The sequence below is a fragment of the Talpa europaea genome (genome assembly GCF_964194135.1).
Source record: "Talpa europaea genome assembly, chromosome: 8".
Taxonomy (NCBI): domain Eukaryota; kingdom Metazoa; phylum Chordata; class Mammalia; order Eulipotyphla; family Talpidae; genus Talpa; species Talpa europaea.
This window is the reverse complement of record NC_140075.1, coordinates 87855786-87882328: the sequence shown is the minus strand read 5'-3', so window position 1 is coordinate 87882328 and position 26543 is coordinate 87855786. Positions and strand designations below refer to the sequence as shown.

The window sequence follows — 26543 nt, the reverse complement described above, 5'->3', positions numbered from 1 at the left end:
CTCACCCTCATGCACCTCTGGCCTATACCCCAGTGCTTGTATAAATAAATAAAATCTTAAAAAAAATAAATAAAATGATGAACCTTACCTTTAGCAAAGCATTTTTTATTAATAACAAGACTTATTCTTTAAAGTTTTAAGGAACAACCTACAGAAGATAGATTATAAATTTCTTTTTTTTAAAAAAGATTTATTTTATTTATGCATAAGAACGGGGGTACAGGCCAGAGGTGTGGGGGGGTGAGAGGGTTCACCAGACACAGAGTGGGGAACAGAACAGGCAGACTGACTGAAGTACACTGCTTAGGGGAGCAGCAGGCAAGACAGGAGAGGTCTGCTGCGCCATGTGGGTTGCTCCCTGGCCAGGAATCAAACTCGTGCTGTAGAGGCTGCCAATAGCTTCACAGGTTGCGTCTTAACCCCCTGTGCCACTAGGGAGGCCACCAGATGATAAATTTCTATCTCTAACTCCTTCTACAAAGAATGTAAAGAACCTGCATTACCTAGTAAGTATCATCTAAAGAAAAGTATTAAAAATAGAGATCCCATTTTATTTACTACTAGGCATATGGGAGAATTATAAATCATGAGTGCAGAAATCTACAAATCAAAACCATATGAGATAGCTCATCACACTTGTAAGAATGGCCCATATCCAAAAGACCAGAAAAAAAATTGTTGGTAAGGATATGAAGAAAAAGGAACTCATATATAATGCCGGTAGGAATGTAGTATAGTCCAGGCCTTATGGAAAATAATATGGAGGTGTCTCAAAATATTAAAAACAGATCTAGCATATGACCCAGCAATTCTAATTCTAGGTATTTACCCAAAGAAAACAAAAACACTAATTTGAAGGAAATATGTACTCCTAGCATCACTGCAGCACTATTTACAAAGCCAAGCTATGGAAACAACTTAAATGCCCCCCAAAAAGATGATTAGAAAGATGTGATATATACACAAAATGGAATACTACTCAGCTATTAAAAAGATAAGCTTTTGCCATTTGCCACAGCATGGGTGGAACTGGAAGGAATTAAGATAAGTGAAATAAGTCAGAAGGAAAAAAGATACCAGATGGGGTCACTTATATGTGGAATGTAAAGAAACAAAATCAAGCGTTAGTCAGATAAAGCCAAACCTATAACCCAAACCCTAGGAATTTGACAGCAGAACTGAGGCTACCAGAGATGGAAGGGGAGGGGAAACAACCAAGTACGGAAGGAACACAATGGACTATGGTTGAGGACTATCGGTGTTTTGGTGGTGAGTATAGTGTGGTACCACCACCTGAAGGGGGAGATCTTAGATCTCTAAATCACGATGTTGCAAACCAAAAGGTGCCTCAGTTAAAAAAAAAAAAATCTGTTCTTATTTGAGATAGGTCTAATAAAAAAATGGGTATTAATTGTGCTTTTTACTTTTTTTTTTTTTTGTAAGTGCTTTTTTACCTGTATTACCAGACATCTCCACATTTTCTTTTTCTTCCATTGGATTTTCCCTCTTTGATATTTTATCATCCTTTGAAAGAGGTATAGGAGCAAACCTGCGAGGTGCTGGTGTCTCCAGAGGAGATTTCTGTTTATCAAAACCCTTTTCTTCAACCTCTCTGGAAGGTGCTTTAACAGAAAACAATAAATTTAACTTACTCTTAAAAAACTTTAAGTTGTAAAGTATTGCTTTCTCCCCACATTTTAAAAATAACAGAAAACTTCATAATATATGCAAATTATAACAAGATACAAAAATAATTCCATGCTTACCAGAAATCAAAAGAAATAAACTACATGCACTTTACCAATAAATTATGATTAAAGTGATAATATTCAGTGCTATTTAAGCTGTGGTGTAAACGGTACAGCCAGACACTCACAGCTAATGGCAATGAAAACTATTAAGACTATCTGGCACTAAGTACAGAAAGTTTTATAATTTTTATATTCTTTGCCCTAGCAATCTTATTCTTAGGAATTTATCTGAAGGAAATAACCTAAAGAAGAAAAAGCATTAAATACAAGACAATTATAATTACAGTATTATTAATAAAGAAAAACCCTTAAAACTGCCTAACTGTCCAAAAATAGGGTAATTGTCAAGTGTGAAAGTTATTCAACAGACTATCCTTTAGTCATTAAAAATAAAAATTGAGGTAACTGTATAAAACATGGGAATTACTTTTGCTATACCAGTAAAAAAAGTACAAAATTATATTTATGCTACATTACATAAATATGATATATGCCCAAGGAAAAGAATAGAAAAATAAAATTTTACTTTGCTGATTTTTAATTTACTCTTTTTTTCCTTCTTGTTACTGTCACTAAAGTACACAGATACAAATTAAGTATAGAATCAATAAAACAGACATCTTTTTCTTTTAAAATTCAAGTCTAAAAAAACAAAATTATAAACAAGTAATTCTCTGAAGTTAAGTATGAAGCAAATATCCACCTCTGTAGAAGATATATGGCTGGTTACACTGAAACCTGAGTTCTGGCCACTATAATATTCTCACTCTTGAGCAAACAAATCTTTAAAACTTCTATCTATATCCTTCATCCTCCTCCCTTCAGAACTGAAAATGGACTCATATCATTTCACAACAGTTTTACAAGGACAGCTCATTTGTTGTAAAACATAAGACATCTTACAAATGTAAGGCATCTTTACTATGTAATACTACACAAATTAAAAATGAGCAGTATTGTACTACTGTAAACCATTGAAGGGATAGATTCTTAATGTTCATTCATTATTCAAATATCAATAATGGAGATATTTATTCACTTATTTTAAATTCCAAAGGTTTAATACAAGTAAGCTCTATATTATTTGTTGTTATAAACAGAGGTTTTTAAAATTCTATTAAAATAAAAAGACATACTACAAACTCTGAAAATATTTATAATTATATTCAGGTGGTTTCTCAGCTAGCAGAATAAAGAAAAATGGAAAACATGCAGTTAGCCAATGAACCAGAGTGTCGACCACATTTTTTGACCCTAGGTAAGTAAAACTTTTCTAAATTTTTAAGTGCTTTTGACAATTTATGAAGGTTACTAAAACCACAAAGTAGGACATGATCCATAACTTAATGAACAAAAAATTATTGTAAAAATGTTACCTAATCTAAAAAAAGAAAAATTTTATAAAACAAATACTCTACAATCTAGCAAGTTAAGTTTTCAGTTTATATGCCACAATGAAATTCACAGCTAACATTTTTTATTCACAGACTCAACTATGTATTTTTACCTTGTTTGGAAGAAAATGTGTTGTATGAAGATTGATTATAGCTACTAAAATTAGAAAGGTCTGGTTTTACAGAATACTTTTCCACTGCTCCAGTAGGAGGCATGGTAACAGGCTGAAAACTACTAGTCTTGAGTGCGGCACCAATGAAATGAGTCTAGAAGACACAAAATTATTTATTAATTCAAGTATCATTTGAAAGAGTTAGATAACAAAAGACAATGAAATTTAACACAGGACTTGAAAACAATGCAATTTAACAATGAAAATACAGGTGGCCTCATCGTCTACTGCTGTGCTGGTCCGCGGCAACTCTCCATTGCATAGAGATCGGATTGGAAGGCTATAGTAGCACAAAGATGTATATTAAAGTGTGGCTCTGCACTGTGATCTTGATTTTATTTAAACATTCTACACTGTACTTTCTTCCTTTCTATCTCAGGGACCAACAAAGCAAGCTATGAGAGGATCAGGAGAAAGGGGCCCTAGTCCTAAACCTCTACCTCAACAAGAAAATTTTAAACCAAAACATCTCATCTTTAATATCCTGGATGGTAAGATTTCATTTCAAGCAATGGCTTAAAAACCATGCAGTTTTCCTGCAAGTGTGTACATCAGAATCATTAGAGAGTGCTAAGCTATTCAAGGTCCCATCTCAGACACTCTCACAATCTGAGAGGTGCAAGCATAAGTACAGTAGCCCTCCTTATCAATGGAGAATACACCCCCAGTGCATGACTGAAATTGTACTGTTTCTAACTATGCATACATTATCTATGATGAAGTTTAATTTATAAATTAGGCACATTAACAATAATAATAAAAGAGATTAACAATAATAAAACAGAGCAATTATAACAATATACTATAGCAATATACTATACTATAACAATATACTATACAATATACTATAACAATATACTATAAAATATACAATATAACAATATACTATAATAAAAGTTATGTGAATATGGTATCTCTGTCAAATTATCTTACATAATATTTTGGATTGAGGTTGACCACAGTAACCAAAACTATGAATAAATGAGGTGATTGCTGTATTTTTATAAAGCTTTCTAAGTAAATAAATGATTGCCATATAAGTACCTATAAACAGAAATATCACAAAAGAAGGAAAACTGGATGAATGCAGGCCACTTCCAGCATTGCCACAGTTGCTAACGATACCACTAGCCCATTGTAGTTGTTTCCTCTAGAGTTTATAGACAAACATATGGGATCAAGAACTCACATTGTGCTTTAGCGTGATAAAAAAATTGCTGACAAACTTCTAGAATTTGATGATTTTGTAAATATGGTACTGGAAAATGTCACTGAGTTTGAAATCATGCCAGAAGGAAGAATTACTAGATTAGATTTTGCTAAATGGACATAATACAACAATGCTGGTTCCTGAAGGATAAATGCATTTCCTTGACTTATGATAGATTCTTCTTTGTCTTATAAACAAAATAGAAATTTTTAAAAAATATTTTAATTTTGGATTTCGTGAAGCTAAGCTTCCCATTAAAAGGGAAATGCTTTGAAAACACATTGTAAATACCTTTATTTGTAAGTTAATCAAGGTTATCCTGGAAAAAAAGAACAGCTTGTTCTTTATGTTTTTGGTAAAGGAAGGGAAGGGGAAGGGGGAGGGAGAGGTTAGGGAGAAGAAAGGCCAACTATAAGGAGAGTTCTCACAGAACTACTGACATTTGAACTACAACATGCAACTTTCCAAATAGAGAGGAAGAATGAAGAACAAACAAATCACTATTTAAGAATCAAAACGGTTTTAATCTAATGAGCTATTCCAATAATCAAGAATAGGGTTTAGAGATTCAGGTGGTAATAGATCAGGGCATGTGTGCTAGTTTTATTATAGATACCTGAATATCTATTTGCTGCTGTTGTAATTTTTCAAGATGCCTAATGTGCTGCTCCATAAACACATTCATTTGCTTTTCATGATCATGACAATGTAGTTTCTCCTGTGTCTGCTGAATGCTTGTTTGCTGTTCTGTAACACGCTGTAACTGCTTATCAGTTTCCTGTAACTTTTTGAGCAATTCTGTAACAGAATTCACTTTTGCTTCCAACTCACTCTGCACCTAAAATATCAAAAGATATTTAAAAAAAATAATCAATTCCTAAAAAGATTATTTATTGCAATTTATATTGAAATGATAAAACAAGAGCTTTTACCCTCTAAATTACTGATGTTTTAATGCCTTTGTTTTCAGAATCACAGAAACAAAAGGCAGAAGATAGCCATCCTTAGGTAGATACTGCCTCATAAAAAAAGTTTGCCACATTGGATCTTTATAATGCCAAAAATAAAAGACTTAATTGGAAATGTAAAAAAAGGGAAATAGCAAAACAAAGTAGCTTTTGATACATCACTAATGCAAAACTGAGTTAGGTCACCAACCTTGAGTTCTAATCTTGACTCTGCCACCTATTAGCTCTAGGACCTGTGCCCACTCTTACCTGTTTTTCAGTTTCTTCATTTACAAATGAGGAGGTTGGCACAGATTATCTCTAAGGTGCCTTAGAACTCTTAAATAAGGATGATCAATCATCTTGGGTTGGACTGGAGTGTTTTCTCAGGATGAGAGATTTTCAGTGCTAAAACTGGAAGAGCCCTGAATAATCTGGTATTATCACAGTGAAGAGGCGGAAAGTCTCACAACTCCTGAGAGGAGATACATTACAGATAGACTCTTTCAAACTGAGAGCAACTAGAATGTCCTTCATCAGCAACTGGACTCAACTATTTACAGAATCAGTTACTAACAAATATTTTAACATTTTACAAAGCAGTTATGAATATCTGGGGAGAAAAATATACTTTTATAAGTGGAGCTGCTGTTGCAATGGCGGCGGCAGTTGCTGCAGCCACAGTTGTAGCTGAATCAATTCCACAGGGTGAAGTTCTAGTCTCTGGAGTAACAGAGTCCTTTTCTGTGCCTGCATCATCTAAAAGCTGTACCTTTACCTCCTTAAAAACAGGCATAGTTTGAGTTCTGTAAATAAAAAACGGATAAAAATATATTTAGTAAGCTACTCTGAACCATCCCAAGAAATATCTGCTAAACGTGGGTTTTGATTTTTTTTAATTGAAATACCTGTTTTTCCCTACCAAAATCTCTATCAAACAGTATTTGGTTAATGAAATCTATTAAGGTTCAGGTCACTAAACACTGAAGAAATAACAATAATTCCTTGAAGGCAGTGATATTTCAGAAAATAATATTCATGTTTATAAAAGGGTGTGAATATTAATTGCGAAGTTAAAAAATTAAAAACTAAAAATTTAAAAAGTGTTTAAAAGGTTCTAAGAATTCAAGTTTTATTCCCAAAGGTAGGCAACCTAAAAGGGATTGTTAAAACTGCTGAAAAGAATTTTCTGGATTCTAGTTCAATTAGATTTAACTAGTGTCACCTGGTTTGTTAAAATGGGTACAAAACACAATGTTAAGCAGCCTGCATTAAAAATGAATCCGGCAAATTGATACATATCTGTAACAAGGCATTTAACAAAATACTAAAAAGACTCATGAATTTTGCTCTATATTTGACTTAAAAGAAAATAATGAACGGAACTGACAAAACTGGAATTCTTAAGTAAGTCTAAGTAAAAACTGCAAAAGTGTATTCCATCTCCAGCTCTGGGATTTCCCCTTTCATTTTTAAAGAAACAGAGCTCTTAAACTTACTAGTCCTTTCTGATATTTCTTCATTTCTACTGAAAGCATCATTTTTCTCAGTCTCAAAATTTTGAAATTGTCCTGACTTCTGCCTAGGTAGGTATACTCTTGCCTACCTTCTCACGAACTCAAGTGAATCACCAATTTTTCCAATTATTTCATCACAATTGCAGGAACAAGTCACAGAATTACAGAGGCAAGGGGACTCCAATAAGCCATCTATTTCAATTCCCTACTTTTACAGATGAAGAAAACTGAGAACCAAGAGGTAAACTGAGAACCAAGAGGATTTACTTGATCAAAGTCCCAAAATAGAAAGTGGCAGATTTAGGGCCTGATTCCTAGACATCTTCCCCCAACCTTGGTTTTCTCTCTTAGACACTCTCCCCCTCTGTACTTCTTCCTCTTTAGTAAGAAACTTCATCACCTATTGCCAACTGTTTCATTATTCCAGTTTTACTTCCTTAAAAACTTTCCACAGATAACGTTCCACCATTCAAAAATCTAAAATTATTCCTTATAGACAACTGAATAGGCTTATTTCTTCTGCTGGCTTTCCAAAAACACTACACACACACATACATAAATACATATATATGGTATATACACTTTGTTACTTCACAAAACAATCTCTCCTAGGAATCATGCCATTCCTCACTGACAACAAGACACCTCTCCCACAGCTGGCTCCATGATTTTCCTCACTGTTCTCTCAACTTTCATCTAACTAACTTACTATTTTCCTTCTTCTTTAAGATCCTACCCAAAGTCTTAACTTTTTCAATAAGTTTATCCTTATAACACTTCCACTTGATCTCTATCTTCATTCATTCGTTTTGGCATTTACTGTGTATACCGTACAACTGAAACTTGATAATTAGCTATCCTATCTAGGTTTAGAACAGTTTAACATGTTGAATGCAGAGCTCCATCCTAAGAATTCTAACCTCTTATTCCTTCATATATATACATACTCTCACCCTTACTTAGCACTAAGCAACCTTTGGAGGGTGGTTTGAGAGACATCTTTACACCAAATAGCAACTAACAAAAAAGAACTAAGCAGATAGCAGGTGCTCAGTACATTTTTAACTGACTTGAGTAGTACACTAAGAAAATATAATTTAATTACTTCCTATCTTTCAGTATTCCTGTCCGAAGTCTCAATGTGACTCATCCTTTAAGATTTCTCATTCAACATTAATTCAACACCCACCCATCTTCTTTATAGCATTTTAAATTTTAGTTTTTCTAATTATCAAATTAATAAATGCCTAATATAGCAAATATAATTTCTAAATATTAAAAAAATGGAAAAATACACATACTTTTCCCATTCGGAGGAGATAATTTCCATCTAGCCATTTTTAGAATCTTTTTCTTTATTTCTAAATCCTCTGATTCTGATATCCCTATAATATGCTAAAATTGTTCTCACCAAGGCCACTAATAATAATTCTTGCTCAATTCAAAGGACTATTCTCATTCTTTATTTTTCTTTACCCCTAAACAGTACATCGAAAACCTCATTTCCACATTTCTCTGGACTTTATTAACACCATACTCCCCTACACTTTGGATAAACTTTCTTGGTAGCATTTAGAAGTTAGCTTGCTTTCTTTATAGGCTTGGTTTAAAGGCTTGGTTTTCTCAGAGTCCTAGCCTCCTCTGTCTCTTCACTCTCACATTCTCACTCATCACTTCAACGACTTTCAGAAGTTTAGACTACCATCTACACACTGATAACTTCTACATCTGGATTTCTAACTTAGACCTCATTAGTGAATTTGACCTTTATATTCAATGTCTTATATTCAATGTCCTTTAGGCACCTAAAGCCCCTGACATGTCCAAAGTGAAATTTATTCCCACAAGGATCCTGTTTCAAGGATTCCCTTTCTCAAGGAATACTACTAATGTCTATGCATTTATACAAGACAAAAATCTGGAACGAACCCTCAGCTCTTTCCTACTCTCACATATAATCATTCACTTTTGTCAATTCTATCTCAAAATCATCTTCCCAATCTGTCTAAGTCCTCTCCAGTTCAGCATAATTCCCATTCTCTCTCTGCCAATACCCAGTAATCAGGCCTAATCTAATTCATCTCAAAGAGATCTAAGAAAAAACTGTAGCCAATTAGTTTCCTGGATCATAGTCCAACTTTCTTCCAATACATTTTTTGATACTGCTACCTAAGTGAACTTCCTAAGAAATATACATCATTTTTTAAAACTTTTAAATGATTTGCCATTTCTCTTAAATTTCAAAACACCTATAAAGGAGTTCATAACTCAGCCAACTGCTTACCACTCCAGCCACATATTAAGACATTTTTCCTCTGTTCTAGACATTCTGGTCTGATTCTTCATTCCTCAAAAACTCCAGTCTATTATTTTTATTACTATAGCTTTAGACAACATTATACTATCAAATAGAGCAGATTCTTCCTTATTTCATTTTTGTTTTCCCAAAGTTAGCTTTCTCAACTGCATAACAGCAGGTACATATATTCTCAACTGTTGTCCTTTTGGATAAATTTTAGAATCCCTTTGCCAACTGTCACCCACCATTCTCACTAAAAAAAAAAAAAAAAAAAAAAATACAAGTAACACAGCATTAAAATCTACCCTTGATGTATACTTACAAATTCCAAGACACAATTTGCCATCCAAATGCCTCTCTTAAGCAGTATATAACATATTAGAAATTGTAGGTTGAACAAATGTTAAAAGGAAAAAAAAACCATAACAGAGTCAATCAACCACCTGTGAAACTCTGGTTGGCTGAGATCACACCTTTGTTGTTTAGTGATAGTATTTGTTTTCTTTAGTCCAGAGCATAATATTATACAATGGATAACTGCAGGTTATATTTTTATCTTAATCATATTACTTAAAATACTGGTTTTACATCCACAAAAGTAATATAAAATTTCCTCTTTGAATGAAATGAGACATCAAAAGCAAGTGAAAATGTCTTGCTATATTCTAAGGAGCCTTCCAGGAGGATCTGGCTCAGGAGTAGAATAAATTCAGCCTAAGAATATATATTTCATTCTATCCCCACAAATGGTAAAAATTGTTTCTCAAGCAAAAGATGTATTCTTGCATGTTTATCATGGTGCTGCTGTCAGGACTGGTTTTGGATTTTATTGGTATTCAAGATAAAGTTAGGAGGAAGCATCTGAGTGGAGCAGTAGCCTTCACTCTGTCCAGGGCTAAGCTTATCCTTTTCACAAACATTAAGCAGGAAAAAGTCTGTCATTTCACAGTAAATAATAAGTATTATGTATTTGTAACTATTTGACCATTGCTGTTAGTAGAGAGAACTGATTAAGAAAAATGACTCTAAAGGCAACTGTCTAGGTTTGAATCCCAATCAGTGACTATCAACTAAATGACTACTGAAAAAACAATCTATCACTCTCTCTATGCCTCAAATTCCTCATCTATAAAATGGGGACTCTGGAATAATGGAATCTTCTTTAATGGACTTTGTATTAAATGAGTTAATGCACATAAACTGCTTAGAACAGGATCTCTTCTATTATAATAGTTAACAGCTATTGAATATTTTAATATGTATCTAGCACCATACAAAATGGTTTATTGATATCATCACACTATATTTCACACATTGAAAAATAAGTTTCTCCTATGTCCAAAGTAAAAATGAAACTGATTTTAGAGAACCATATAGAAACACATCTATTTTCTATAAATGAAACTTACTTTTGCTTCAAAACTGCTCTGAGAGGATCTTTCTGTCCCATGGTATACTGAGAAATAAATATGTCATTTGCTGCAAAATCAAGACAAAACAATATATTTCAAATTCCTGAAAATGTACTAAATTTTAATAAGCTACTCAAAAAAACATTTTAAACTAAAAGAATGTTTTAGGAATTCAGCAATAGGATTTCCCAATAAAAAAGGCAACAAATTATAGACTAATAAAGAACTGTAACTCTAGACCCAAGGGGGAAAATTATATCAAAAACAGCTGGGACCAAACTGGAGCCTTTTTCTCAAACTTAAAAAATAACTTCTTAGGTTAAATAAAACCAACTACTTAAAGATGTCATTAACTGGACCTCCGCTGGTGGTGCAGCAGTTGAGCACTGGGCTGTGAAGCTGCCCACAGCCTCTGCAGCACTGGTTCGATCCCCGGGCACTGGCAAGGGTACCACATGGCACGCAGACTTCTCCTGCCAAACCTGCTGCTCCCCTCAGCAGTGTGTTTCATCGGTCTGCCTATTCTGTTCCCCGCTCTGGCTCTGGTGAATTCTCTTACCCTCCCATGCTTCTGAATGTACCCAGTGCTTGTATAAATAAATAAATCCTTAAAAAAAAAAAGATGTCATTAACTAAAATTTTTCAAAGCATATTTTTATCTATTATTTTGCCAAAGAGTATTCAAAATTAATAAATTGATATCTAATAGCAAATCTGTACAATAGATTGGTAAAATAAAATTACCTTTACCATTTCTTAACTTTGGAGATTCCATTAACAATTAGTGTTAATAGAAGGAATATTAGTTTGGAAGGAAGAACTAATTAAAAATTAAAATAAGAAGGGAAGGGGAGGCCTCCCTGGTGGCGCAGGGGGTTAAGATGCACCCTATGAAGCTGTCTGCAGCCTTTGCAGCATGAGCTCGATTCCGGCCAGGGAGCAATCCACATGGCGCAGCAGACCTCTCCTGACTCGCCCACTGCTCCCCTCAGCAGTGTACTTTGGTTAATCTGCCTGTTCTGTTCCCTACTCTGTCTCTGGTGAATCCTCTCACCCCCCACACTTCTGGCCTGTACCCCAGCTCTTGTATGCATAAATAAATAAATCTTAAAAAAAAAAAAAAAGGGGGAAGGGAACCCAATGGACTATCATAGCAAAGGATTATTGGTGATGGGCATGGTGTGATAACATACATAGGTGTGAAACTATACCCTTAAAACATAAACAGCGTTGTCAACCAATAAACATAATTAAAAAAAAAAAACTGAAGCTATTTTAAGAATGTCTAAAATTAATGAATGTAACAAAAATTTTAAATTCTACCCTTACAAAGAAAATTCTAATAAGTTACAAGACAGATGAATCATGAAAACATGCTAAGTGAAATAACTCAATAAAAAAGGACAAGTATTTGTATGATATACAGAGAAATTCATCGATGCAGAAAGCAGAATGGAGGTTGCCAGGGGCTAGAGGGAGAGGGGGATGGAGAGTTAATGTTTAATGAGCACAGAGGTTTCAGCTGGAAAAGACAGAAAAGTTCTGAAGATGGACGGTGGTGATGGCTGCACAATATAAATGTACCTAATGTGGAACTAAACACTTAAAGATGATAAATTCTTATGTATAGTTTAGATTTTATGTGTAGTTAGATTAGAATAAAATGTAATATATATTTTAACACAATAAAAAAACCCTCAAGTATATCCTTTCACCTTTATGTCTGTTGCTCTCTTCCATTTTATCCAAAGGCAACCTTTGCACTGCAACATCTTTGGAAAAATCCTTTGGGATATGAAAGAAATGAAAGGCTTAATAAATTTTTTTAATTTAATTTTATATATTTTTTACATCACTTTTCATTTTTGCACAATGTATGCATTTTCATCTTGGCTATATTCCCCACACAATTCCCACCCCCCTTATTTTGACTCAACTCCCTCCTTCCCTCCTCACCTCCCCGCGTGTTTCTGGTTTATAGTTGCTTGTTGATTTTGATTTTTACTTTATTATAATTAGTCTTTTTCCTGGTCCCTTATCGGCTTAATAAATTTCATGATTTATTACTGATTAAGTACCATTTACTAGCTATGTGACTACTATGTTCCAGTAGGGCAGGATTACATGCTTTATAGACTTAATTTCTGGGACCACCAAAAAGCTTAGGTACCCTGAGGCTACTCAAGAATTTGAGTGAGAAATGAGCTAACAGACAAGTGAATGAATGAGTACATGAATAAACAAGCAATTGTAGCCCTGAAATTCAGACTCAAATCCAGATTTGCCACTTCTAGCAGAGCAAGTCATGAAACATCTCAAATGCTACAGCTAAATGTGAAAATATGACTGAGTCAAATGGAGTACAAGAGGATTGTCAAATGGCACAATAGCAGAAATTAATCACAGTACTCTTTGTCACCGAACTCATAACATGGTCTCAGAAGGCTTCTCTAAATAGGTGACACCTCTTGGCAAATAGCTTTCTGCTCACATGTATAATCCTAGACTTCAGCTCTAAGATTCTATTCAGTGCTGACACCCTAACTTTCTAAATACTAGATTTATTCAACAATGTTCTTCACCTGCTTGAGACATACCTTTTCTCTTTTTCTGCTAAATTAGAAAAGGGAAAAGAAAAAATCATAAAAGAAAACTGATCCGAAGTGCTGGCTGACAACAGGCATTAAGTTCCAAAAAATAGCTAATGAGATTACCAATACTATAGAATGCATTTGGGAAAGTAATATGAAGAAATCAGCAAGAATCAATACAAATCACTAAGGAAAAAAACATCGCACATAAATATGTCACTTGCAGGGCCTCCCTGGTGGCACAAGGGGTTAAGAGGCAAACTATGAAGCTAGCCACAGCCACTGCAGCATGAGTTCGATCCCCGCCCAGGGAGCTACCCACATAGCATAGCAGACCTCTCCTAAATCGCACGCTGCTCCCCTCAGCAGTGTATTTCAGCCATTCTGCCTGTTCTGTTCCCCACTCTGTCTCTGGTGAATGCTCTCACCCCCCCCCCACACTTTTGGCCTATACCCCAGTTCTTCTATGCATAAATAAATCTTTAAAAAATAAATAAATATGTCACTTGCAAAAGAACACACATTTATAACCATATACATGAAAAAAGTTTCTGCTTCACTAGTAGTAAAATGAAAAGTAGGGCCTCCCCGGTGGCGCAGCGGTTGAGCGCTGGGTTGCGAAGCTGCCCGCAGCCTCTGCGGCGCCGGTTCGATCCCTGGCTGCTCCCCGGCCACCGGCGGAGGGTCCCACATGGCGCGCAGACCTCTCCTGCCGCCCGCTGCTCCCCTCAGCAGTGTACTTCGGTCCTTCTGCCTGCTCTGCTCCCCGCTCTGGCTCTGGTGAATTCTCTCACCCTCCCGCGCTTCTGACTGTACCCAGTGCATGTATAAACAAAAACAAACAAACAAATAAATAAATAAACAAACATGCCTCTATTAAAAAAAAAAAAAAATAAAATAAAATGAAAAGTAAAACAACCTGTTGAATCTGCAAAGATTTCTTGTTTAATATTTCAATAGTGACAGGGCCTCCCCAGTGGCACAGCGGTTGAGCGCTGGGTTGCAAAGCTGCCCGCAGCCTCTGCAGCACCGGTTCAATCCCCGGCTGCTCCCCAGCCACCGGAGGAGGGTCCCACATGGTGCCAGACCTCTCCTGTGGCCCGCTGCTCCCCTCAGCAGTGTACTTTAGTCTGCCTGTTCTGCTCCCTGCTCTGGCTCTGGTGAATTCTCTCACCCTCCCGTGCTTCTGACTGTACCCAGTGCTTGTATAAATAAATAAAAATAAATCTTAAAAAAAAAAAGCAAACATTGTACAAAAATGAACAAGGATGTAAAATATATATAAATAAATAATTTTAAAAAAATACCTCAATAGTGATAAAGATGGGGGGGGTGGAATTCCACTAATTCCACTTTTAGTTAAACTGAAAGTCTTAAACCTTGTTAAACTGAAAGTCTTATTGTATGACCAAAACATATATTTTTAATCATATATTTTCAGCATTATAAATAAAATGGTTAATTGACAATTTCATTTTGCTTCTTAGAGACCCTGCCAAAATAAAGTCAGACATACAAAAACTTTATAATAGTTTGAATGATATAAAATCACGCCTCACTTTTTTTTATTATGTTTTTATAGTTCCTTTTCCACTTACTTAACATGTTAAGTCTCTAGAAAACTCTTTATAACAAAGCTCTTTTCAAGTACAGTGTTTCTCTCAGCGGTCATTAACTTACTGATGGGCTTTTTCCCCACTATTGAAATCTTTAAATATTTCAAACACTGTTCAAAACATGTATCTTGGTTAAGTGAAATTCAAATAAAAACAAGTCCTGTTGTTAAATGAACGATTTCGGACATATTATTTGAAAGTACTGAAAATTTTAACATGAGCATAATTAAGAATCCCTTTGCTTACACTTTCTGGTACAGTGGAATTTTCTAATGGAGGCTGATAATTCCTCGCAGAAGTTAAGTCTGATGAACCTAACAAAACAAAGGAGTTAATTTAAGTGATTTTTAAATCAGAAATTGTACAGGCATTGCATGATTCAAGAATTACAAATTCCATATTAATATGAGACATACACTGGAAGCCACTTTTCATAGAAAAATCTTAAAATGTAGCTAAATATGTCCCACTGAAGGTTTTTACAGTTAATAAGGGTCAGTACTCAAAATCAAGTGAGATGATTAAAAATGTTTTAAAATATTTCAATACACTGCTGGATTTGTTTCGAAAGGTCTTACAACACTAATTTACCTATTTCCGCGCCCCTAACAGTCTCCAGGAGCTACACTGAAAACAGTCCCTAATAAATACAAAGGGTACTTTAAGTCAAGTCATGAGCTCTGGGTAGAACTATTTGCCAACAATAAAATACGTATATGATATTAAAAAGTAACAACAGCAGGACTAAGTTGTGCTGTACCTCTCTAAAAGCAGCACTGTAAAGCATTTTGTTGTTGTTGTTTTGGCATATATGTTCATTAATTTGATCCTCACAACTTACCAGTGAAGTGGGTAAAGCATATGCTATCTTCATTTTCACTATGTTCCAGACAGGTTAAGTGAACTGGAACACAGAAGTGTTTTTCTACTATGCCAAACTGGACAGCACTACGCAAACAGAAGGTAGAGCATTTCGTTAAAAGCCCCTACTAGTGGGGAAAAATTAGTGCATAATACAAGTTAACTGTGTTTATCACACATATGAACAAGAACAAAGCAAATCTAAATGTTTCATTCATTACACTTGTTTGCTATTATTCGATGCAGACTGTCCGTGCGTGGCCATTTTTCCAGAGAAATGAGCCAGTTTTCAAATTCCTGCATAAATTAGACATCTCTTACGTTTGGGAATGTAAACAGTGAATGTCCTCTAAAGTTTGAAACACAAAAGGAAATTATAATTTACAAAAATGAGAACTGGTTGAAAAACTATTTGTAAGCACATACCACGTAACGTTCCATTCAAGTTAGTCCCCTTTCTAACAGGAAGACGTTTATTTGCAGACAACGCTGGAGGAACACAGGACAACTCATCTTTCAGCAAAGCCAAATTAGCTCCCCGATTTGGAGTCACTACCTCACGAAGTCTCCTCGCTGGTATTTTAACCTTTTTTGTCTTTCCCGGGCTAAATCCAGAGTCTTTCATAGTACTGGTAACAAAACTAGTCCCACAGTTCTGAACAGAACTTTCTTCGGGGTCCATAAAACTTCAGAACATCATTTTCACCGCTTTGAAAACTTGTGGGGGTGGGGAGAGGTGCGGAGAAGCGGAGCCGCGAAGAAGGATGAGAAAGACAATGTGAATTTCAAGTGATTTTGAAACGCGCAGTCACCTACTTTTAAATAAAAACAATGTCTAAAGTGATCCACAAAGTTAGACTTTTCCACTTGGTATTAAATCTTTAACCTAGGACTAGAGACCTCTAAACCATCATATTTACCGATTTATCCCATTCGCTCTATTAATGTAACTTGCCAGGGAATCTGAAAATGAGGCTGACAAGAGAATAGCCGCCAAACAATGATGAACCACAACACCGACTTCTCAACCCAGGGGCCGGCAGCACAAAATCAAACGGGTGTGGGAGCGGATTTGAGGAGAAGAGGGAGTCAAGCAGGTAAAACCAAGATACTAATTTCTTTAAATCACCCCATAACAAGCGTAATAGCTTTCCTAGGGCACAGAGGCTCACACACCCCTCCTGTTGCAACCACACGAAACCTAGAGTCACCTCTCCGCGCCTCCACGACGCTCGGCAACCTCCCGGCACAGGTCTCACCTGACGCCAGCTTCAGCGGCCCGCGGGGCGACGTCCGCTTCCTTTCAGCCCGCCCTTGAGAAGCAACACGCATGCGCGCCAAGGAACGCGTCCAAAGCGTCCAACCAAAGAGCGAAGCGCTCCCCGGTCCTCTTCCATTTCCCTCCGGGTGGAAACTAACTCCGAACACGAAATGTTCCTAACAGCTGTAAATTTTTTTAAAGGAGTACCTTGCCACAAAAAAAAAAAAAAAAAAAAAGAATTGACTAAATCCAGAAAGAGTCATCGAAGACCTGCGGCGCTCCTGACCTGACTCAAAGTACCCCTTGCGTTTCTTAGGGACTGTTTTCAGCGTCGCTCCTGGAGACCGTTAGGGACGCGGGAATAGGTAAATTAGTGTTATAAGTCCTCTCGACAGATTCCGCGTGATACAGGAGAAAAATTCAGAAATAGAGAACTTTGTTTAAGCATACGATCCAGCATTTAATTCCCAGGATATTTTAGACTTCGTTGAGGATGACTGCTCTTCTCCTAGAAGCCACAGCTCCGTAACGAATCGGCGTCAAGGGTCTACCGGCTATTTGATATCGCCGCTCCCACGTGTTCTTTCCCATCCAGCGGCTGCGGCGCCCGCCCTGACCCCAGCCCTCCGCCCCTAGACTCGACTGGCAGCCTAGCCCCCCCAGCCTCGTACTGGTGTCGGATGCGAGAGCCTGTGCTGAAGTATGGTCTCTTTTTCTCTCCCTCAGAACCCCGGGTTCCCGGGCGGTGGGCGACAGGCGACTCTCCGGAGAGCTGGCTCTTGTCTCTCAAGGAGGCCGCCGCGTGCTTGGGGCTGTGGGGGTCTGTGGAGCCCGACTGCGCGGCCCCAGAGCGGGTTTAGAACCTGCCGGGGGAACGTGTGACTAGGGCGAAGGAGTTTGAGCCACCCTCATCCCGGGTTGGGTGAGTCGGGGTCTTGTTTTCGGACAGTGACACAGTTAGACTGTAAATCATCCACGCCATGACCTTGAGCAGACAGGCAAGAGACCCTCTCTCGACTGAATACCAGGACCAGCACCCCTTACTGGCTGGCGAGGGTCCCAGCCAGTACTACTTAGGCGTTTCTTTTTACGTTTACTAGAGGCTTTGAAACAGTTTAATCAACGTTAAAAAAAAAAAGTAAGCTGATGTAAAAACAAAATTAAAAAATTCGTTTTTACATCTCAGCTGTCTACTTTCATAGGAGATATCTAGAATTGAAAGGGAATTTAAGGACTCAACTTTGGAGAAGCTTTTAATTCTTTGCACCTTTATAAGTTTCTGTAATCATTTTTTATTTCAGTTCCATATCCCTCTTTACTAGACTTAGGTAGTAACTGTCCACAATTTGTTTCACAATGTAGGTGAATTAAAAGAATGACTGTCAGAGAATTAGGAATTGTAGATTATTTAACTCCCTTGTTTTCTAAGTAAACTTAGATGCCAAAGAAAAAGTGACCTTTCCCCTATAGTCTCTTAAGATGTTAATGTAGCACACATTAATATGACTCAAATAAAAGCATTGATTTGAGGATCTTACAACACTGTTAATATCAGAGCTGGTGATAAAATCCAATAGACTTGCTCCCTTCCAGTCAGTGCTCAGAAGCTTATCTTTAAGCTGGCAAGTCATTACAACTGAAAGCAGTTTGCGATAACCTTTCAAAAATATTTTTTGCTGATTAATAATGAGTTAGGGCTGTCAGTTAATCAGCCATAACCTCCTAAATCTGCTACAAATAATTTAAAGTAACGAACATATGGCAAAGACACAGATAGCTCCTGAACAAAAATCATGGCTCACAGATTTTTCTTTATTTCTTTCATTTCTTCTTTGTTGGCAACACTTTTACTTACTTGCTTTCTCTTTCCCACTCTCATATCTATATATCCATATAGACTTTTTATTTTTTGCTCAACTATTTGCAAGTAACTTGCTGGTGTCATGAACTTTAACCCTAATTTCTTCATTATGATTCTCCTTGAAAACAATCTATTACATGGCTGCAGTAAAATTATCCCACCTACAAAGATAACATTCACATTTCTCCAATTATCAAAAAAAAAATAAATCCAAAAAATTTTTTTCAATAAAAGATCCAAATTTCACGTTGTGTTTAGTTGTCACAATTCTTGAGACTTTTAATCAGAATATCCCTCCACCACTTTGACTTTAGCACTCTGGAAGGACTAATCAGTCATCTTACAAATTATCTCACAGTGTGAATTTTCCTAATTATTCCATGATTAGAATCAGATCAAACAATTTTGGCAAGAAATCCACATGGGTAATGCTCTGTTTTTGTTGTATTTGTGATGCTAGGTTTAATCATTTGGATAAGATGGTGACAGATCTTTCCAATATAAAGTGACAGGTGTTTTTTTGTGATAAATAACTTTTGAGGCCCTGAATATACCTTCTTCCCCAACAATCTGTCACCTAGTGAGTTATCATATACTCCTGCTCCTTATCTGAATCACAAGAGTACCAATTACCAGTACCAATCATGCAGGAACCAGGAGCAATTATGTGAAGGTGGTCAAATTGGAAGAATTAAAAATTGGGTTCCAGTCCTAATACAAATTGGCATAATTCTAAAAAAGAAATGGCGCCATCTCTCTGTAACTTATTGTTTGTTTTTGTGGGACCCTGCAGGTGGCCCGGGAATGAATGGAGCTGCAGAAGCTGCGGGCAGCCTTGCAGCCCAGAGCTCAACCGCTGTGCCACCAGGGGAGGCCCTGTTTGTTTTTTTAATATCCAGAAATTTCTGGTAATTGGTTGTCTTTGTGATAGTCAACTGAATATACCTAATACCTGGAATGAAATTCATATAACATATGCTTAAGAATTGTAACATCACAATAGATTGACAAATGAATTTAACTTACTGGAAAGGAAGAGGCTATTCAAAATAGTAATTTAGCCAAAAAAAGCTTAAATTTCCTTAAATAGACTATTAGAACTTGAAGGGGTCTCAGCAGTCATTATAATCCCCTCATTTTTCAGATAAGAAATCAGGCCTTACTGGAGACATTCAAGCAAAGGTTGGACAACTACTTTTCCAGAACAGAAAAGAAACTCATGCATCAGAAAAGGTTTGAGCTTGATGATAAGATCTCCCTTTACTCAAGTTCCCTGGTTTTATGTGATATTTTGTTTGGCACAGAAATAACTAAGTATTGCTATAATTTGCAATAAACCAGGGGTTATTGAATTCCTTATCCCTTCCCTCCCTTTTCAGGTTTTAGGGATATAACCAGAAGGCGATTCCTCATTGGCTATTTGCCTTTACAATAATAAACATCTTCTGTAATATCTGGGAATTAGTACCAAATAAAAGGGCAACCGTTGCTGCTACCTATTCTTACTATCAGGTAGTTTGTTTGGATGTTACTGTTAGTCAGCATAACCTGGGATGAAATAACTGCAAAATAAGAACCCCAACTAGCCAGTATTTGAAAACCATTTATTGACTTAATTGTCTCCATTGTTTTCCAGGAGCAGCTACATAAAAGTATACCAAAATCTTGATATTTGATTACTGGGAAGCACTTTAGAGATTTAGGGCAGGTTTAAGAAATTGCTGTTAGTGAGTTCAGTTGTAGTTCTTGGAAGATATTTGAAATATATTATTGAATTATTCTAGAGAAAAGGTAGTTACAGTGTTAACATAGTGGTCTGTACAAGAACTATTTCTCTTTTACTTTCCATATTCTCAAGAGATAGATTATATTACTCGTAATTATGAACTTCAACTTTGTTTAATTAAATATAATTGTGTTAAGAGTAGTTAAAAGACAATACCAAGATGATAATTTTCAAGATGATAGTTTTTAAGAAAATTCATGCCATTGCAAGTGGGGAGTTCGTCATCTGTTTCTTGTCAGACTTCCCATTTACCATCATTTGTCACTCAGTTATATACCAAAGGGGAGTGGGGTAGTGTTGTTACAAGCCTCTGAAATTTACAGAACATATAAAGATTTCCAACTTTCTGCCTTTCTGACCTCATCTTGAAAAAGTCATGTGAATTGTAACCTGAAGATATACAAGGATGGGAATAGGAAAAAGAATCAGATTTTAGCATTACAGTCAGCAAACACGTCAGTTTCTAATGTGTTGTAAGGAAATCAAATTTTTTTTTTTTTTGGTGCAAGCTGTAGAAAATTTAGTTTGCTCCATGTGCTTGGAGAATACGCATATTTCAAAATTCAAGAGGCTAGAGTCTTACAGATGATCTTTCGTGCTTTTATAGAGAAGACTGTTGGTAAACCACATGCCTTATGCATGTTTTATTACCCTTTTTTTAAAACTTAGTATCTATTTCCACAAAAGCTGACTTACCAGTTCTTTGATCTTTCCAGGCTGTTCTCTGAATGGGAAGCCAAAAGAATTCTAGTTATGATAAACTCAACATTTACCACATTGAGTTATTTTTGGCAAGAATTACAAAACCAGACAACTTCATTTCTTTCCTTTTTTACTCAACTTTTTATTTTGAGGTTACTGTGGATTCACATGCAGTTGTAAGAAAAATTACAGAAATCCCAGTTTTCAACAATGGTAACATCTTACAAAAGAATAGTAAAGTATCAAAACCAGATACTAGTATTGATACAGTTAAGATTCAGAACTCATCCATTACAAAAGTCTCTTATGTTGTCTCTACAGCAACATCTATCTTTCCTCTTTTTCTCCCAGACTCTGTAACTCTTGCCAATCATTAATAATGTTTTCTTTCTGTAAGTTTTCATTTCAAGAATGTTATATAAATGGAATCATATAGTATGTACCCTTTGGGATTGGCTATTTTTCACTAAGCATAATTCTCTAAAGATTTGTCTAAGCTGTTGCATGTATCAGTATTTCATTCCTTTTAATTGCTACGTAGTATTCCATGGTGGGCCAATTTGTTTAACCAGTTACTCATAAAAGAACATCTAAGTTTCTAGTTTTTTACTGTTAAGAATAAAGTTTCTGTAAAATTCATGTACAGATTTTTGTGTGACATGTTTTCATTTCTCTGTGATAAATGTCCAGGAATGCAATTGCTGGATCATATTAAATTAATACCAAACTACCAGAGTGTTTATACAGTTTTACATTAATTCAGCCATTCTGATAGGTGTAAATATTTTATCATTGCAGTTTCATTTTGTGTTTCCCTAATGGGTGATTCTGTACATCTTTATATGTGGTTATTTGCTATCTTTCTCTTTTTTGGTAAAATATCTTTTCATGTTTCTTGCCCATTTTCTAATTAGTTTGTATTTCTGTTGAGTTTCCAAATGCATTTGTATTTGCTAGGTATTATTCTTTGTCAGATTTGTAGTTTGCTTTTGATGTTAAGGTCTATATTGCTTATCTCCCAAAGATTTTTTTCCTATTTTTCTTTTTTGATTTTTATTTATTTTTGCATAGAAGAACTGGGGTGTAGGTTAGAGATATGGGGTATGAGAGGATTCACCAGAGACAGAGTAGGGAGCAGAATAGGCAGATTTAGTTAAGGGGAACAATAGGCAAGACTGTAGAGGTCTGCTGCTCTATGTGGGTTAGCTCCCTGGCCAGGAATCGAACTTAGGCCGTCGTGGTGGGCATTATCAGTGGTAGTGCTGAGACTTAACCCCTAGGCCACCAGGGAGGCCCATATTTTTGCTTTATTTATATACTGTCTTTGGTTTTGATATCAGGTTAATATTAAATTCATGGATAAATTGTTGGATTTACATATATAAAATTGTAGTTCTGTTATCCTTCTGATCCCTGAGAGTTTAATTATAGTTTTGATCTTGATAATTTATGACCTTGCAGAGGTTTGTCTGTTAAGATCCTTTCAAAGAACAGTTCTTTGTTTCATTGATTTTTGTCGGTTACTTTCCAGTTTTTATTTTCATTGATTTCAACTCTTTATTAAAGTTCTTTCTGCATGTTTTGCATTTAATTTGCTCTTTTCCTCAACATGAGACTTAACTATTTTCTAATATATGTATTTATTGCTGTAAATTTCCCTCTTGGTACTAATTTAGCTGTGTCACCAGACCATTTGATACTGTATTTTCCATTTCATACAGTTCAGTATTTCTCCCTAAGACTTCCTCTTTGATTCAGGGATTATTTAGAAGTGTATTGTTTATTTTCCAAATGTTTTAGAGATTTTCCTGATTGTTCCATTGCTGGTTTCAAGTTTGAGTCCATTGTGGTTGGAGAACACTCTATGTTATCAATTCTTTTACATTTGTTGAGGTTAGTTTGTGACCCAGGGTATGGTTTATATTGGTATGTGTTCCAAAACACTTGATAAAATTTTGTATTCTGTGGTGATAGGTTAAATTGTCTATAACTATAGATTATATCCTGTTGGCTGATAGTTTTTTAATATCCTTTTCAATTTTCTATCTAGTTGTATTATCAGTTGTTGAGAAAGGGATATGGATTTGTCCTTTTTTCCTTTCAGTTCTCAGTTTTCACTATACACATTTTGTAGTTCTCTTTTTTGGTACTTATGCATTCAGAGTTGCAATGTCTTCTTGGTAGGTTGATATTTTAATGTCCCTTTGTGTTTCTGGTAATTCTTTTGCTGTGAAGTCTACTTTGTCAAATATTAATATAGCCACTATTTTCTTTTGATTAATGTTTGCATGATATCTTTTTGCATCCTTTTTCCAACCTGCTCATATTGTTATATTTGAAGTGTTTTTCTTATAGACTGTGTGTGTATATACACTTTGTCAGGTTTTTTATTCCACTAGACCAATTTCCATCTTTTGGTTAATTAGACCATTTATATTTAATATAATTCTTATCAGTGGTTAAATTTGCTGTTTCAGTTTTCTTTTTCCTCTGGTTTTGTTCTTTTATTGCATTCTTGTGAATTATTTGAATATTTTTAGAATTCTATTTTATCTATATTCTTTTTTTAGTATATCTCCTTATGTATCTTTTTTAGTGATTCCTCTTACATGATATAGACATAGCTTACCACAGTCTAATGATGTCAGCATACTACCAGTTTCAGTGAATTATAGAAACGTTACCATCCTTTACCTTGCCCATTTATAACTTACGTTCAGAACCACTTTATTCACTTTTTATTGTTTTATCTTTCCTTTCCTTTGTATTGATGTCCCAAGACTCTTTTCAGTTTAGAACTTTTACCCTTCATTTAAGGTAGATTTGCTGGCCAACAACTCGATTTTTTTTTTCCCCCCATTTGAAAATGTCTTGATTTCTCCTTCATTCCTGAAGTATATTTTTGCTAGATGTGGATGACTGGGTTAACTAATGAGAAAGTTTTCAGCCTTTAGTTTTTCAGATGTTTGAGTATGATTTATCTTGACAGGGATTTGTGTTTGTGCTCTTTGGAAATCATTCAGCTTCTTATATCTGTAAGTTTGTATCTTTTGCTGAACTTGGGAAGTTTTCAGCCTTTGTTTCTTCTAGTGCTTTTATAGCCCTGCCCTTTTCTCTCCTTCCAAGACTCGATTGACAGAAATGTTGAATGTTTTGTTACAGTCTACAGGTTCTGGTACAGTCTTCATTGTTTTCATTCTCTTTTTCTCAGTTACATTGGATAATTTTTTTTATCTTCCAGTTCACTAATTCCTTCCTCTATTCTATCAAATCTGCTGCTGATTCTTTCCATTTAGTTTATTTAGGGTTTTGTATTTTTCAATTAGAATTTTCATCTGGTTCTTCTGGATTTTATTTTTCTGAAATTTTATTTTCTCATTTGTTTCAAGCATATTCATAATTGAAACATTTTCTGTAATGGTTGTTCTAAAATCTTTGTCAGATAATTCTAATAATTTTCATCTCAATATTTAACATCTATTGCCTTTTTTCAGTCAGTTTGATATCTTAGTATGATCAGTGGGTCTTTTTTTTTTTTGTAAAAAAAAAGTATTCATGTTGTATTATGAAATGCTAGATCTTATTTAAACCTTCTCTTCTATCTGACTCCTTTGACATTGCTCCAGGAAGTAGGCGGTGGGCCAACTCATTACTGCCAGGTAGGGGTAGAAGTCTAGATTTCTCACTCAAGCTAGTACAGAGAGAAGGGGTAGATAGATGAGAAGAGTTCTGGTTCTCCTCAGCCTCACTGATATTCTCTGGCTGAGACAACTAGAATACTTCGTTATTGCTTCTCACTAGAAGGGTGAGGGAAGGGTAACCTCATTATTGCCAACTGAGGTGGAAGTTCAAGCTCCCCATATAGTTTCCACTGACACTTAGATTGGGGTGGGGTGTGCCTCATTAATACCCAGCAAAGATGAAAATTCCTGCTTCTTAATCAGTTTTGTCTGGGAGTTGGAGTACCTCATTACAGCCCAATGAGAGTAGAAGTTTGGGCCCATAACCTGGCTTATGCTGTTGGTAGGGATGAGGGCCATAGTCTTTTCCATTACCTCAAGTTTTATAAAGTTTTTTCTAAAAACTTTGTTTCATTTCTTCAGCTCTAAATCTATAATATATGAGACATAAAAAAGAGAGAATTCACCACTATGTTGTTTCTTGGGTTTCAAGCCTTAGCCAGTATGTTTGCTTCTCCCCATGTTTCATAGTCTTACATTTATTTTTTTATATAATATCTAAGGTTTGTAGTTGTACTTTATAATGGGAATAGAGAGGGAAAAGCACATCTCCATCTTCTCAAAAGCATAAATCCTAAACAGTCTGTGTGATACACTTAAATAGAATGTTGTTTCCTCTAGTGGTAAGCTTGGCTAGTGTCATAACTAGCATAACCCTTGGTACATTCAATAAATTTTTTGAAGGAATATTTAAAAATTAATTAAAATAATAACTACTGAGATCCAAAGTATAAAGTTCTGAAGTTAATATTAGAAGATAATATAACAATGAGGATTGAATTTCTAGCAGTTCAATAGTTGAGGGTATGGAATCAGTGGTTCATGACTTTAATGAGCCACAGGTGGAACTACAATAGTATCTTACCTGAATTTATATAAATGATAATAGTGATGCCAGTATAAGAAAAATTGTAACTTTCAGTTAATTCTTGGTATTTTTCAGCTAGTTTTGTGATTTAAAATAGGAATAAAAAGCATTCTTGCTGACTTTTTAGGTGTTTTGGAACACTGAATGGTAAACTAACTTAAAACCTGTACTGCATGGTAGCAGATATGGAGCGTTTTTGGGGTTTTTTGTTTGTTTGGTTTTGTAGAAAAGATACTTATATCCTGCTACTTCTAAACCAAGGGTTTGCTGAAGTATAGACAGTTAATTATCCTTTCTGTTAATCATTACTTCAAAGAAAACTATGGGCTATAATATCTGGATTCATACCAGCATAGCAAACAGGAAAGAACTGATGCTTTTCCTTACATGTGGAGAAAATTTTAAAATGTCAGCAATATTCATGAAATTATAGGATAAGGAAAAAAGAGGAAGGAAGAAAAAGTGTGAAAGAAGGGAAGGGTGTATACATGGTTGGGAATGCTATGTGCAATTTATTATATTTGTTAATCCATTGAGGATAATATGTTTTTTTC

At 35.5% G+C, this 26543-nt stretch overlaps 1 protein-coding gene across 4 annotated transcripts in view; it reads right to left on the bottom strand.

Annotated features, from left to right (window-relative positions):
* The window catches only part of KIAA0586, a gene marked incomplete at its 3' end in the record, with an annotated part of 90203 nt that extends 83922 nt beyond the window's left edge, over positions 1-6281 (bottom strand). For all 4 annotated transcript variants that reach the window (XM_084241100.1, XM_084241101.1, XM_084241102.1 and 1 more), the window contains exons 1-4: positions 6107-6281; positions 5145-5366; positions 3259-3412; positions 1455-1622 (exon numbers count right to left, since the gene is read on the bottom strand). In XM_084241100.1, coding sequence (XP_084097226.1) covers positions 1455-1622; positions 3259-3412; positions 5145-5366; positions 6107-6271 — 709 coding nt within the window. In that variant the 5' untranslated portion in view covers positions 6272-6281. The remainder of the gene's footprint in view (positions 1-1454; positions 1623-3258; positions 3413-5144; positions 5367-6106) is intronic.
* Between the last annotated feature and the right edge of the window lie 20262 nt (positions 6282-26543).